The 15,066-nt window shown below is 44.6% G+C and overlaps 1 protein-coding gene across 1 annotated transcript in view; it reads left to right on the top strand.

Annotated features, from left to right (window-relative positions):
* Nucleotides 1-15,066, top strand: part of ADGRV1 (adhesion G protein-coupled receptor V1) — a 1,128,533-nt gene that overhangs the window by 249,998 nt on the left and 863,469 nt on the right. The window contains exons 32-33 of the mRNA XM_029573357.1: nucleotides 8,536-8,717; nucleotides 12,856-13,664. Coding sequence (XP_029429217.1) covers nucleotides 8,536-8,717; nucleotides 12,856-13,664 — 991 coding nt within the window. The remainder of the gene's footprint in view (nucleotides 1-8,535; nucleotides 8,718-12,855; nucleotides 13,665-15,066) is intronic.

The following is a 15,066-nucleotide window of genomic DNA, read 5'->3' as shown; positions in this document are numbered from 1 at the left end:
TGAAGAAGTCGCAATAGGACAACACAATGAAAACAAAAGGACTGCAAAAACAGGAAAATTTCAGACAATAAAGGTAAAAAAAATTGTATTTTCAATTATTGTTTTGGAATATGTAACTTGTTCAATTAATATGCATTATGGGGTAATTTTCATAGAAACATGATAGCAGAAAAAGACCATATGGCCAATCTAGTCTGCCCATCCACAGCCGATATAAAGTTTGCGGGTAATCTTTACCCACAGACTTGACACTAATTGTCAAAGCAAAGAACGCACATACTTTCCCTTCAAAAATTATCTTGCAAAAACTACCCACACACATTTATACCTGTGCGGGTAGTCAGCCCATTAGAATTTACATGCATACCTTTGAAAATTAAAAATTGTGTGCATAAGTCCATTTTCTGCCCAGAATCCATCTGCTGGATCGCCTCTCTGATATGCAAGGAAAAATGCATGGGTATTTTTCCCCAGATCGGGTAGGCGGTTTCACAACAAGGTGCATTTGCTTTGTCCACATAAATGCCTTTCAAAATTGCCCTGTGTATATACAAGCATAGAATTAGTTAGAACTGCCAAGTAAAAATATAAATACAGCTAGAAAAATACAGATTTTAGTGCTCTTATTTTCATAAAAATTATGTGGAAAAATACAGAAATATTGGACTTAAAATGAATGCAGACATACAGACAGAAATGCAATGTGTAAAACAGCAAAACCAAACACTATATATCTAGGAGCCCTAATTATATTTTAGGCAGTACAGGTTTCTCTGAGAGAAAAATAAGATTTCTCTTTTAAAAAGTACATTTCCATTATTTTACCCTGTCATAGTATCATAAACCAATTTTTTTCATTAGTTTGTTTTTATTGCCTGATATTTTCCTTCTGCTCCTTTTGGCTTCCTGCTCAGTTGAAACTGGTCTCCACTGATCTACAACACTAGGAATAGGGATGTGCAATTGTTTTTCCCGAATTAGGCAAAAATTAATTTTTGAGTTAATGCGCGCTAACTCCCATTAGTGCGCACTAACTCTCGATAGTGTGCACTAACTCTGCCAGGTTAGTGCGTGCTAACACAAATTAGCGCGCACTAACCTGAAAATCTGGGCCCCTGGATAAAAAACCCCTGAACCGCGGGAAAAACGAAAATCCTGTTGGGGTCTCTGAAACGAAGCCTGACACGAAATTTTTACCCGAAGCACATTTCAAACTAGGAGCCTTCATTTGCAACTTCATTTCCCTGTTTTAGAAACGTCTCCTCTTTACTAACCCAGCCATTGCAGAGACAATCCTTGGCCAGGAAACAGAGGCTGAAGTTCTCCCCAGAACCCAGTATGCATGCATCCTGACTCTAGTCACTAGGTATCACTATTGAGTCATGGTTGAAAATCCCTCCCCATATGGGGTGAGAATACTATCACTGCAGCATCTCCAGTTCCAGCTAGTCCTGCGGAGCAGAAGCCAAGCGCAGAAACCAACCCCAGGGTTTGATTGCCCCTTGATTATACTTACTAGGTTATGGAAAACATCCTGCCTTGTGCATGGTTTCCACTTCTTGTGTTCCTGTTGTTTCAGATGAGAGCCAAATGCTGTTCTGGAAAATTTTTGGCAGAGGTATTATAATAAAAAGAGAGACTAATAAATCGGCAAATTAGACATATGATAGATAACCATTATCTAAGAAAGTGAAATAAAAATAGTGGAGATGTGAATCGGAACCGGAATCAGTTTGGATTCTGGTTCCGATTCACATGTGGCTGTTTTTCAATCATGCCCGATCACGGTTTTGTTTATTGGCTGCGCCCGAGCCGATAAACAAAAAACCCACCCCGACCCTTTAAAACTAACCCCTTTGCTTCTCCCACCCTCCCAACCCCCCCCAAAAACATTTTACAGGTACCTGGTGGTCCAGTGGGGGTCCCAGGAGCGATCTCCCGCTCTCGTGCCATCGGCTGCCACTAATAAAAATGGCGCCGATGGCCTTTGCCCTTACCATGTGACAGGGTATCCGTGCCGTTCGCCGGCCCCTGTCACATGGAGGGAGCACTGGATGGCCGGCGTGGATGGACGTGTGGATAGCATGCTGCTATCCACACGTCCATGCAAGGCCCTCCTTCAGTCTCTTCTTTTCCCCTGTGCAGTTGCCTCGCAGTTCATGGAGCACCGTTTATTACTTTCTTTTCTCGACAAAGTTTGGGTTTTTCTCATCTTCCATGTTGGGTCTGTGCCTCTTTGGTTGGTAGGTTTTTCTTACCAGTTTTTCCTCTAGCCTGTGGTCGATCCCTGATGCTTTGCCGCATGTGACCGCCGGTCATTGACCACATGCCGGGTGTTTTTTTTTCTCATGGCATTGACCGGTTTTCGATAATGTCCCCAGTGCCTGCGGACCATGTCCATCACGGATCTGCATGAGGTCTGTATTCTCTGCCTGAGGGCCTCGCACGACGTCCATGGGTGTCTATGTGACTAGATGACCCCCAAAGGCCGTCGGGCGTGCCTTGATAATATGGAAAAACTTTTCGATGGAGCCCAAGTCTGCTCCATCTACACCTGCTTCGGATCCCTCGACTCAGAGAGGTCGTGGGGAGCCTCTCAACACGCTTCCCCTCACAATTCCTCTCGCCGGTCCTTCGAAGGATCTCAGTGACGGTGAGAGAACCTTGATGATCTCACCACTCTCTCGGACATCAGGATCCTCTGCTTCCTTGGCACTGGGGAAAGACCGGTCCGAACACAGAGGGAGATCACATAAGCATCATCGCCAGTTGCCGTCAACACATGGCTCCGGTTCTGGTGTGGCACTGGTGGCTGCTGGGCCACCACCGAAGTGGCACTGGTCATCAGAGGCCCCGTCCACTGATGCCCCCAGTAATCCTAGGCGTTCCTCACCGATATTGGTGCCGGGCACCATGCCTCCTCGGGGCTCCGAGGAAGAACCATTGGTGCTTCATCCCCCTCCCTCAGTCCTGGCTACACCGGACTTTCAGGAGGAGCTGGACCACAGGGTGCAGTCTGCAGTGCTCAAGGCGCTTCAGAGCATTAAGCTGCCGATGCCACCGGCCCCTCATACTGATGCCCGAGCCCCTGCCATCGGTTTGAGCACCCTTGCTGGAGTATCTGGATGTCCTTTTTGGTGCTCTACCGATGCAGCCAGTGCCCGAGGGGCCTTAGATTCCTCAATGGCCACTGATGCCCTCCACCAGAGCAATCCCAATCCTTGGGTACTCCGAGGAGGAAGAGATGGGCGATGCCGTGGTTTCAAGACCACGATTCCCTGAGCCCCTGCCGGGCCCATCAGGTCTTCCACATCTACTCCTCTCAATGCCAGGGGAACCTTTGATTCCCTCTGGATCTGGGAGCACCCAATTTCTATCTTCCCTGTCAACAGAAAGGCACAATGGCAACAGGCCTCCCAGGACCTTAAGACTTCTGTCGCAGTCACGGACCTCGAGACTCCTGTCGCAGTCACAGATCTATTTGGTGCAGCAGGCCATGAGTTCGAGAAGCAGCATCTCCCCTACCAGTCGATGGTTGTGAAATCTGCCCTGAAAAAGGCCCGGCGCTCCTGCACCTGTGCCTCTGCCCCCACCCCCCCCCAGGGCGAGTGCACAGGGAGCTTGATGCCTGGGCAGGAAGGTCTTGCAGGGCGCTATGCTGGTGGCCTGCATCACTGCCAATCAACTATATATGACCCAGTATAACCACAACCTCTGGAAATGAGTCCAAGACTTTGTGGAGAGCCTGCCTCAACAACAACAGGCGGCACTTTCGTCCATTGTTCTACTGGGCCTAGATGCTGGCAAGCATGAGGTGTGGTCCACCTATATTGTCTTCAAGACAGTGGCCCATGTGGCCGCGGTGGGCATTGGCGCCTGGAGGATGGCATAGCTCTGAGCCTCTGACCTTCGTCCAGAGGTACAGGAAAGGCTAGCCGACCTCCCCTGCACAGGTGAAAACCTCTTTGGGCATAAGGTCCGGGATGTGGCGCAACTGAAGGATCATCATGACACCCTTCAACAGCTGTCCGCTACCGCTTCTGTAGGCCTATCCTCATCCAGGAAATCCTTAAGGCTGGGATCCCAGAAACCCTTTTACAGTGTAAATATTATCCTCCGGCCTCCCAAGCTCGTATGCCATGCACTGGCTCTATGGGCCGTCCTCACCAGCAGTGAGTGCCTAGATCCCAGCCAGCACCCTAGCAAGCCCCGGCCACATATTTTTGACTGGCGGCGAGGGAGTGGAAGTAGGTTGACTATACCCCTATGCCAGATCCCCTAGTAGAAGGCAGGCTTCTCGGCTTCGCCCATTGCTGGGAAGAGATCACTTTGGACTGATGGGTCCTTTCTGTCATCCGTCAGGGGTACCTTCTCAACTTCAGCTGACTCCCAGGGACCTCTCCCCCATGTCCATCGTGGAGTTCGTCCACCCAGCAGGTCATACTTCAAACAGAGCTCTCTGCCCTTCTAACAGCAAGCGTGGTAGAGCCAGTCCCTCACTCCCAGCAGGGCCGAGGGTTCTGTTCGAGTTATTTCCTCATTCCAAAAAGGACTGGTGGCTTGCACCCTATCCTCAACCCCAGAGTGCTGGGGTTGAGGATAGGGTGCAAGTTGAGGATAGGGTGCAACTTTTCTCGTAAGAGAAAAGTTCAAGATGGTCTCTTTGGGCACGCTGATTCCCCTCCTTAGAGGAGGAGAATGGCTTTGCTCCCTCGATCTCAAGGAGGCATATGCCCATATAGTCATTTCCCCAGCCACAGGGAGTACCTCCGCTTTGTGGGGATGGTTCATTACCAATACAGAGTGCTGCCCTTCGGATTGGCTTCCGCCCTTCACATTTTCACCAAAGGTCTGGTGGTAGTGGCGGCCTATCTCAGATGTTGAATGGTACATGTCTTCCCGTACCTCAATGACTGGTTGATCAGGAGCCCTTCCTGGGCGGGGGCCCTGAGTGCTCTGGTTCTGACAGTGCAGGCGCTGCAGTCTTTGGGGTTCGTTATCAACTTCCCCAAGTCTCATCTCTGCCTGTCTCCTTAGCTGGACTTCATAGGGGCCAGACTGGACACAGCACAGGAGAAAGCATTCTTGCCCAGGGATTGGACACGTGCCCTCGCCTCACTGGCCACCTACGTCTGCAACAGCTGGCAGGTGACCGCCTGCCCCCTGCTCCACCTGTTGGGTCACATGGCGGCCTCCATCCATGTTACCCCCTCAATCGCCTGTCAGGACGGTCACAGTGGCGACAGGCCTCCCAGGACCTCGAGACTCCTGTCGCAGTCACGGATCCTCTGTGAGTGTCTCTATCCTGATGGGAAGACTTCTACAACTTGGAGAAGTGACTTCCCTTTCAGACTGCTCTGCCTCAGATGATCCTAACCACTGATGCCTCTCCTCAGGGCTGGGGAGCCCATGTGGATGGTATCCATACGCAGGGTCTCTGGACCGCCTGTGAAGCCCACTGTCAAATAAACTTCCTGGAGCTTTTGGCGATCTACTACGCCTTGTGGGCATTCAGAGACCAGTTATCACACAAGGAAGTCCTCATCCGGACAGACAACCAGGTAGCGATGTGGAATATCAACAAGCAGGGTGGCACGGGTTTGTTCCTCTTCTGCCATGAGGCGGAGCAAGTGTGCGCCTGGGCCCTCTTTCACAGGGAATGTCTCTGTGAGCGACATACCTGCCGGGTCACCTCTATATGCTGGCAGATCACTTGAGTCGATCCTTCCATCCACACAAGTGGTCCCTCAACCCGGAGGTAGCGGCCGAGCTATTTCGTCGATGGGGTACCTCGGATGTGGACCTCTTTGCCTCCCCACATAACCACAAGGTGAGCAGGTTCTGCTTCCTGCTGTCGGGGGACAGACATCTGCCTGCGATGCTTTCTCCCTCCACTGTGGGAGAGGCCTGCTGTACGCGTAGCCCCTTCTACCGCACTTCTTAAGGACATTGCTGAAGCTTCAGCAGGACAGGGGGATCATGATATCATGGCACCCCCTGGCCTTACAGGTGTGGTTCCTGCTTCTGCAGGTGCAGGCACCCATCTGGCTGGGTACAGCGCCCGATCTCGTCTTGCAGAATCAGGGTGCCCTGTGCCATCCGAACGTCCAGGCATTGGCCCTAATGGCTTGGATGTTGAGCGCATAATCCTCCAGCCCTTGGCACTCTCGGACTACGTCTCCCAGGTTCTGGTGGCTTCTCGGAAATCTTCCACCAGGAAGTCCTATAGCTTGAAGTGGAAAAGATTTTCCACCGGGTGCATGGGACATGATCTAGATCCTTTCTCATGTTCCTTTCCCCAATTGTTGGACTACCTGTGGCATCTCTCCTAGTTTGGGCTTCACACCAGCGCTGTCAGCGTGTACCTTCAGGGTGTCGCTGGCACACCTGTTTTGGTGCTACTGTTAGTAGGCTGTTTCATGCGGGGCCTCCTCCAATTGACGCCCCCTCTCTGGTCTCCTGTTGTGTCCTCAGACCTCAACATTGTCCTGGCACGGCTCATATGCTCTCCCTCTTAGCTGTTACATTCCTGCAATCTGATGTTCCTCACCTGGAAAGTGATTTTCCTGGTGGCGATTACTTCAGCTCATAGAATCAGTGAGCTTCAGGCCCCAGTTACACAAGGTTCTTCCATGATAGTGTGGTCTTACGTTTGCGTCCTAAGTTTCTGCCCAAGGTAGTGACTGATTTCCACCTCAATCAGTCAGTTGTTGTTGGCGACATGGATCCTTGAGCCGGCTTGAGAGCAGATGGAACCACTGAGGGAAGGCCCTCTAGCGGCTCTCGTAGCCAGGAGGCGGTGCAAGACCAGGAGACCAGACTGGAGCTTCACCTTTACCAGCCCTAGTTCCCCGCAGGTTGAGCCCTTGGGTGCCGGGGCCGGCAGGACTTAGGCAAAGGTCCCCTAGCAAGAAGAGTCCAATAGATGATTCGGAACAAGGCTGGCAGAGATCTAGAAGAACGGAGACGGTCCAGGAGTTGAGGCAGGCAGCGGCGGAGCAACACGGTGAACCAGGCCAGAAGTCAGGGCAGGCAGAAGACAAGCAGGAATTAGTGAACATGCCAGAGGTCAGGACGGGCAGAAGACAGGAGAATCAGGATACGAAGCCGAAGTCAGAGCCAAGTAGATAACCGAGGACAGGAACTGGATGAGGAGCGGCACCACAGGAGCAGGATCACAGGAACTCGGGAAAATGCACAGGAACAAGCTGGAACACAGGAACAGAGGCAGGAACAAGCAACTAGCTACTCTCTCGAGCTGAACTGGAAGGAAGGGAAGCTGGAAGTGGGCTTAAATAGCTCCAGCCAGTGATGTCATCATTGGGGACCGGACCGAGGTTTCCCACTGCGGCCCTTTTAAATCTGCAGCTAGGCCGCGTGTGCCTAAGGGGAAGGAGCCTAGGAAGCAGAACAGTCTGGAGCTTGGTACTCACACACATGTGAGGACTACCATCCTACTTGTCCTAGGAGAAAGCGCAGTTGCCTGTAACAGGTGTTTTCCTAGGACAACAGGATGTTGGTCCTCAGGAATCCTGCCCGCCTCCCCACGAAGTTGGGTTCTCCTTCCGATTTGTTGTTTTATTTTTCGCTTGTATTTTTTTCTTTATGAATCTGAAGGGGGACCTCGTGTGGGCGTGCAGATAGTGTCATGCTGGGCATGCTCAGTGTGCTGGTCAAAGTTTCTAGAAACTTTGACAAAAATTTTCCGTGACGGGCTCCATCGGATGATGTCACCCACATGTGAGGACTAACATCCTGCTGTCCTAGGAGAACACTTGTTACAGGTAAGCAACTGCGCTTTCACCTATATGTGAGCCTCTACAGACTCAGTCTCTCTCTCTCTCTCTCAACCACTATTTGTGATAAGAAAAACCTTTTCGGCTGCTAACGCAGGCACAACACACAGAAAAAAGGTATATTTATTTCTGGCATTAAAACCTGCATTACTCTGTTGCATTTCATGTTAGGAGCTGCTCATTACCATTAACTCCATCCAAACTCCTCCCACTTGCATAGCAAATATGAAATTTGCAATCAAACGCACGATGTGGTAAATAACATATACGTTACGGTATTATCACATGTGTAGGGGCCTTAATGCTAGTGTTAAGGCCCTAACGCAAAATGATAAATGATCCTCTAACTTTGTTAAATGAAATTGCATCTCTAAAGCAATTGACTTCACACATTTTACTACTATGTAGTCTAATAGAATCACTTAAAATAATATTAAACCAATCTATGATTTTTTAAAAATATTATCTATGAACTGACTGCTTTTACTTTTGCTAGAAGCACATGTGGTTAGCATTACTAATTACTTATAAGATATACATTTATGTTCACATTTATTAGGTAGTTCTTGATTGTATGGTTTATTCTTTTATAAGAACACCTATTTAGATTGGGTTTTGCCTATTTTTTGTTAGTATATACGGCATATATATATGTATATATTTTGGGGTATTTTTAATAACATCTTGAAATCAAATAAATTAAGCCCTTTCTTAGAGATGGTATAATTTTATCTTTTAGGTTGTTCGTGTGCGGCTAACTGAAGCTTCAAATGGAGGTTCCATTGGGATAGATGGAGTGGCAAATATTATCATTCCTCCTAATGACAATCCTTATGGCACAGTTAGCTTTCAGCGGCTTATGTACCGAGTTCAGGAACCACTGGAAAAAAATACACTTGCAAACATAACAGTCAAGAGAAGGTTTGTGTACAAAGTTAGAAAATTAAATCTAACTATAGTTTGGGATTTATTTATTTATTTAAAACTGTTGATATTCCACCTTTCTCTAAAGATAAGCCCAAGGCGGATTTCATAAAGTAATAAGGCATAAAGCATATAAATAATGAATACATACAGATATAAAAAATATGAGGTAGATTTCCAGTAAATATATATAAGAAGTAGGTACAGTAGATAGGAATAAGGAAGTAGATATTGCAAATCAGTTGGATAGAGGTAGCATGGAAGTGAATGAATCTTGTGGGATTCACAGTCAGGAAGACTTCCAGTGGACTAGGATGAGTCTTTTGTAGAGTCTAGGGGAAGGCTTAGATAAAGAGCCAAGCTTTGATGTTTTACTGGAAGTTGAGGTAGCAAGTTTCCCAGCACAGTGTTGGAAGTAATTTGTTCTATATTTTAGGAACAAAACAGCTGTGTTCCAAAGCCTCTTGCATGTTAGGCTAACTGAATTCATTGTAGAGAAGGATAGAAGGGCCTTTTGGAAGATTGAAGTTCCCTTATGGGAGTATAAGAAAGTAGAAGTTGGGAAAAATATTCAGAGGCCAATTAATTTATGCATTTTAGAAAAAGCAAAGTGTTTTAATTGTTATCTTGCTCTGAACAGGGAACCAGTGTACCTGATGAAAAATTGGCATAGCATGGTTGGTGGATTTGGCCTTTGCCAAAAATCTACTTGCTGTGCTCTGTAAAAGTTGGAGATATTTAAGACTCTATTGTTCAATGCCATGGAATAGACAGTTGCAGTAGTTGATACGGTTTGTGTTTAGTGAGTGCATATCAGTAGCTAAGTCATATTTCTCAAAGGAGTTACGAAATTGTTGAATCTGGCAAAATGCATAAAGGATATTTTTATCACTGCTTAGATGTGGATTTCCATTGTGAAAAACTGGTCAAATTGTACCCCCTGACTAAGTATGGGTGCCCTGGAAAGTAGGGTAAAGTTAATAGAGAATCCTATTGTTGGCTTAACCAGAGAAGTTTAGAATTGGAGAGATTTAGCTTGAGTTTGTGTTTAAGCCATAGGGCCACTGCTGAGAGGCGATAATTGAGATTAACGATAGCTGCAGTTTGGTCAATCCTTGTTTTGACATAAAACTGATTGGCATTGACAAATTGGTGAGATTCAATGTTGAAAAACTGGATGAGTTGCAGATTGGGTGAATGTACATGTTGAAGAGGATTGTGGAAAGCATTGGATGCTGTGGTACACCATAGATGTACTCCCTAGGTATGGATGCTTCTTTGGCCCATGAGTCAGACTTTGTTCAAATGGTCATTAATAATGTGGAAAATATCACAAAAGGAATCTGCCAACTCAATTTTCAACAGCCTTCACCAATCAATATTTTTTATAAAATTTTTATGTATATTATAACCACATCAGCAAGCCTGACAACGTGCTTTGTAACAATCAAAGCCATCCGGTCATTTCAATCATTTGCGGTTAGGTGGAACACTTAGTGCTTCAAAAGTGTGTCAAAATTGTGTTTTTAAATATGTATTTTTAAACAGTCTGTCTCCTGTGAATGACTCCAACAGTCTGTCTGTTTCCGTGAGTAACTCTCCTATAGTGACTCGACAGCGGCCGGTGTTTTGCAACAGGAGCTGCTTTATCAGGCGTTATTATTGTATAGTACAAAGTAACATTGTGCCCAGACGTGTTGCAACAATGTGAAAATTCTGTTGATAAAGAAAACTGAGAAATCAGACATAATTTAGCATGAGACAATAAAATTACTTAACTTATATTGTTATGGTGCTGCCAACCTCTTCTTAGGACTCCGTGTCTCTTTAAGTTTCAACCTGCGGGACAGAGACCGCATCTTTCCAGTATGAAAGCTTAGCCCGCTCTTTTGGTGACGTGATGACCTCACAATGTCTGTGCGTCATCAAAGTCAAAAGGCAAATAAACAATGAATTTGTTATCAAATACTAGCACAAAAGGACAGTGAGTTTGAACCTCCAACTTGTCATAGAAAGACATTAATTTCCAGTGCAGCGTTTAAATGTATAATAGTTGAAGTTGACAGAGCTAATTCAGATTACATTTGAAACTCCTTGGGCCAGCTTAGTAGTTCAGTAGCAATGCTGTACACTGCCATGTGTAGGAGCTGTGTTCGATGCTTGGGTCAGGTCTTCTGCTCATTGGATTGGCTGGTGCTGGGGATGTCAAGGAGGCAGTGTTCACAACCCTTTGGGAAAAGGGGAGTCAGTCATCCTGCAATGGCAATACCTAGTGACTAGAATTAGGATTCATGCTTGCTGGATTTTGGAAAGAGCTGTGTTTTGTGGACCTACCCCCCCCCCCCCAAAAAAAAAAAACCAAAAACAAACAACTGTTGTTATGGTGGCTGAGCTGGGAGGGATATAAAATGGGGGTAGAAACCCAGTATAGTTGTGACTGTAGGCCTATTGGGATGCAGCCCAACACAGGTCAATTCTCATTGAGTTGAAAGGACAAAGAACCAGGAGAAAAACTGCCAGGGCAAAAAAAGTTTTGAATCTCATCCAAATCAGCCTAATTGAAGATGGGAGAGATAACTAATTCTACCCGTGCAGCATGAGAGGAAGCCAATAAGCTATGTAAACTACATTACGAAAATTCAAGCTGATTATGAATCAGCTCTTGATTTGACTCATTGAGCTATAACATGGATGACTCTGAGTTTTGGATATTTAGATATGTGTGTGTGTGTGTGTGTTTATACATTTTAGCAGAATACATATGCATTCTTGTAAAAGCAGTGGTTATAATAAATGCAATAAATGCAAAGGTAATATTCTGATAAGCATAACTGTAGTTATATAGGGCCACTCCTGAGAATGACACAAAAGAAAAAGAGAGAGAAACAAGGCAAAGTATTTTCAAGCATATATCTTCAATTATTGATCTGCAAGCAATCCAGTGAGCTTAGGCTTCCTGTCCAGTCCCCTTTAGGTCAGGTATGGCAGCTCAGGTGAATCCCACTGACAGTAGTACATAATTTCTCTCTCCCAGGTCTGAAGACACAGTGCTGGGGTTCAGATCAGTTCAGGGTCTCGCCCATCTGTGCCGTTTGTATTTTGCAATTTACTTTCTTTTATACTCTCTTTGAAACAGAGCTGGCTTACACATATGCTATCCTTTTTCCTTTGTTCCTTACAGCTCAACACCCCTTCCAACAAGGAGATATATCACTTGAGTCAAATACACATTTATTCGCATCATTGCCTCTCCAGGCAAGGCATTGCTTTATCTTTAAACTGTAATGTTTCAGTCGAAGTCATCTAAGCAGCTGCTTGTGCTTACTAAAAAGTTTCTTGTGCTCTAGTTAAAATATCTCTGTCTTAAAGCTATAATACCAATTCACAGTAACTTTTGTTGGCTACATTATTGCTTATTCAGACAAAGCAATGTCTTAAGCTTTTCTTGGCAGCATTCCATTTAACGTGGGGCTAACTATCACTATGCGTGCATCGAAATATCTTTACATCCACTTTCCCTGTACCTATAGAACTGGTACTGCATTTTCCTGTAAATATTTTTTGTAATATATTGGCATAATATGAATTTTGAGTGAGGTCATTTTTTTTATCTTGGAAATACTGAGAAACTAATTTTAATTTTGTTTTGGCTGTAAAACTTAACTGTTTTTATTAAGAAGTAACATGCAGATTTGTTGTTATGTGATGTTTTTATTGATGTTATCTGTTGTAAACTGCACCAACCAGAGTTTCTCTGAGTAAGCAGTATATAAGAGAGAATGAATGAATGAATAAATAAATACTATATATAGCTAGTGCCCTAATTAATTGTTCTATTGATCAAAGGCATGATTATACATTTGCATTTCTAACAACTACATAGGCTAAACATAGCCAAAATCGTTTTCCAAAACTACAAACTTATGACTATTTTTTTGAAGTTACAACAAGAAAACTGCTCTTTAGAAATACATTTTTAGACACATCAGATTTGCTGAAAGTTAAGCTAATGGGTACAACTTCAAAAATGTCGATTTTCTTTCCCAGTTTTCTTACCTCTCTGTTTATAAAACAAGCAAAAGCAAAGATGTTCAAATACATTAATGAACTCCTTTATTTCTGGTTATATCTGTAGTGCAGGAAGATTTGGTCGACTGCAGATATTATACAGTACCTCAGAAGTTGATGTTGTAGTTCTTGCAAAAGAGCAAGGCCTTGATGCACTCTCTTACTATGAGCTTCCTGTAGAAGGAATTCCCAACCAGCCCTCAAGAACTGTGGTGAATGTTTCAGCAGCAGGAAATCCACTGGATACTTGTGCTACTTTGTGCCTGAAAGAACAGAATTGTTCAGCCTTCTCATTTCTTCGCACATCTGGAATTCCTCAATGCTTCTGGTGGATAGCATGGTCAAATCTGAAGAACAATACAGGATTCTGGACCTACAGGAAAAATAGCACCAGGGTTTCTGCTTTGTTTAGCACCCAAGCCAAGGCTGGGAGTGACTATGAATCCATTACAGGACAGTGGGCTACCATGCTGGAAGGAGAAGAGTTTGCAAATCTTACTGTGTCCATACTTACAGACAGTTGGCCAGAACTGGATGAGAAATTCACTGTTTCTCTTCTGAGTGTTGAACTGATGAATACCTCAACCAGCTTTAGAAACCAACCAACTATTGGTCAGCCAAATACCTCCATAGTGGTCATAATGATGAATGGAGATGCCTTTGGGGTGTTTTTAATGTACATCGTTAATCCCAATGCAACTAACAAAGGTCTTTATTTGGAAGTCCAAGAACAGCCTCAGACAACTCTGCAACTGGCGATAGAAAGGAGAGACGGCAGCATGGGAAGGGTAACAGTGGAATGGAATGTTGTTGGTGGGACAGCTACTAGAAACTTGGACTTTGAAGGTGATTTTGAGATTCTGACTTTTGCTGAAGGTAAGAAGTAGTTTGGAAAACTAAGATATATTTATAACATACAAGTTATCTTTACAAAAATTCACTAGTTTGCAACTAGCCATAAATATGTTTGCTATCATGCTAGTATTTGATATGTGCATGTTGTAATGAGAGTATAGATATTAGTTTTCCTGATCATGGAAGGGAGGGCATTTGGGAATTGGGGAATATACTTAACTCTTAGCAAGGATCCTAGGCTACTGATAGTAGATACACACACTGTGTTACAGGATTATAACTAAGACACCATTATGGTATCTTACATTTTCCTCTTCTATACATCTCATTCAGACTTCTGACCACTTTCATTTCTGGTAAGACTGCTGCCTCTCCTTCTAATGCTACCTCTCATCTTATTTAACAACTGGTAAATATTTCCTTCTTACATATAAACAGATGTGCTGGAATTTAAAATGAATGCGCCTTCAGTTTGAGGAACAGGAGTATCTGGAGGTATCGGAGGGGAGAGGGAGAAATTATTTTATTGGTGCATTATATTGACAGAGCGATTTTCAATGGTGGCTCCTATCACTACAGAGGTCTTACACGTAATTTTGATGCTGCACCCCAGCTCCAAAGATGGTACTGACCTCCTGTAGTTGAAAGTGCTTTCACAAGATTTAGGTTTTATTAATAAAATAAGAGAAGACCGAACATTGGGAATTACCTTAATTGCAAAGTTAATTAAATTGATCTATCGGGTATGTGTATGTGAATGTGTAAAGAGAGAGAGAATGAATTGGTATATTATATTATATTATAATGTGTGGCATCCATATTCAGTAGGCCTGTGAGTGGCAAGTTATCTGGTTAAAGATAACAGGTAACTTCAGTCAGTTTATTCAGCAGGGCATGTTGGTGAAAGTTATCTGGTTAAGTGTACTCGCTGGCTCTGATTACAGTGGGTTAAGTTTACAATTATCCAAGTACATTTATGCAGATAACCTGAACCTTAACTGCCTATATTCAGCATAGAGCTGCTTACGTTAAAAAAACAAACAATAAACAAGTAAAAAGCCAGCAACTAGGGTGGTTCCCTATCCCCCCAAATAAGTACAACAATATTGGTACTAACCCCTGATCCTTCTCCAACCTCCCAAATTAAGAAAAAAAAAGTAGTGAGCCATGGTGACCTCAGGCAGAAAACCTCCCCAAGATATTTAAATTAAAACCAGGCTCTGAGCCCCCTCCCAATAATGATAATCCTCACTGCCATCCTCTGAACTCGCCTGAACACCCCCAAAATTGGCCAGAGCAGTTGATTCACACTGCTCCAGCCACATCCAGCTTTACTCCTAGAAAGAGTGCCTTGATTGCCGGCTTATTCTTTTTTTCTTTCTTTAATTTTACTTAATAAGCTGAATATGATCAGTTAAGGTTC

This window comes from Rhinatrema bivittatum, chromosome 1 (assembly GCF_901001135.1).
Source record: "Rhinatrema bivittatum chromosome 1, aRhiBiv1.1, whole genome shotgun sequence".
Lineage (NCBI taxonomy): Eukaryota > Metazoa > Chordata > Amphibia > Gymnophiona > Rhinatrematidae > Rhinatrema > Rhinatrema bivittatum.
This window is presented reverse-complemented; position numbering and strand designations above follow the sequence as displayed.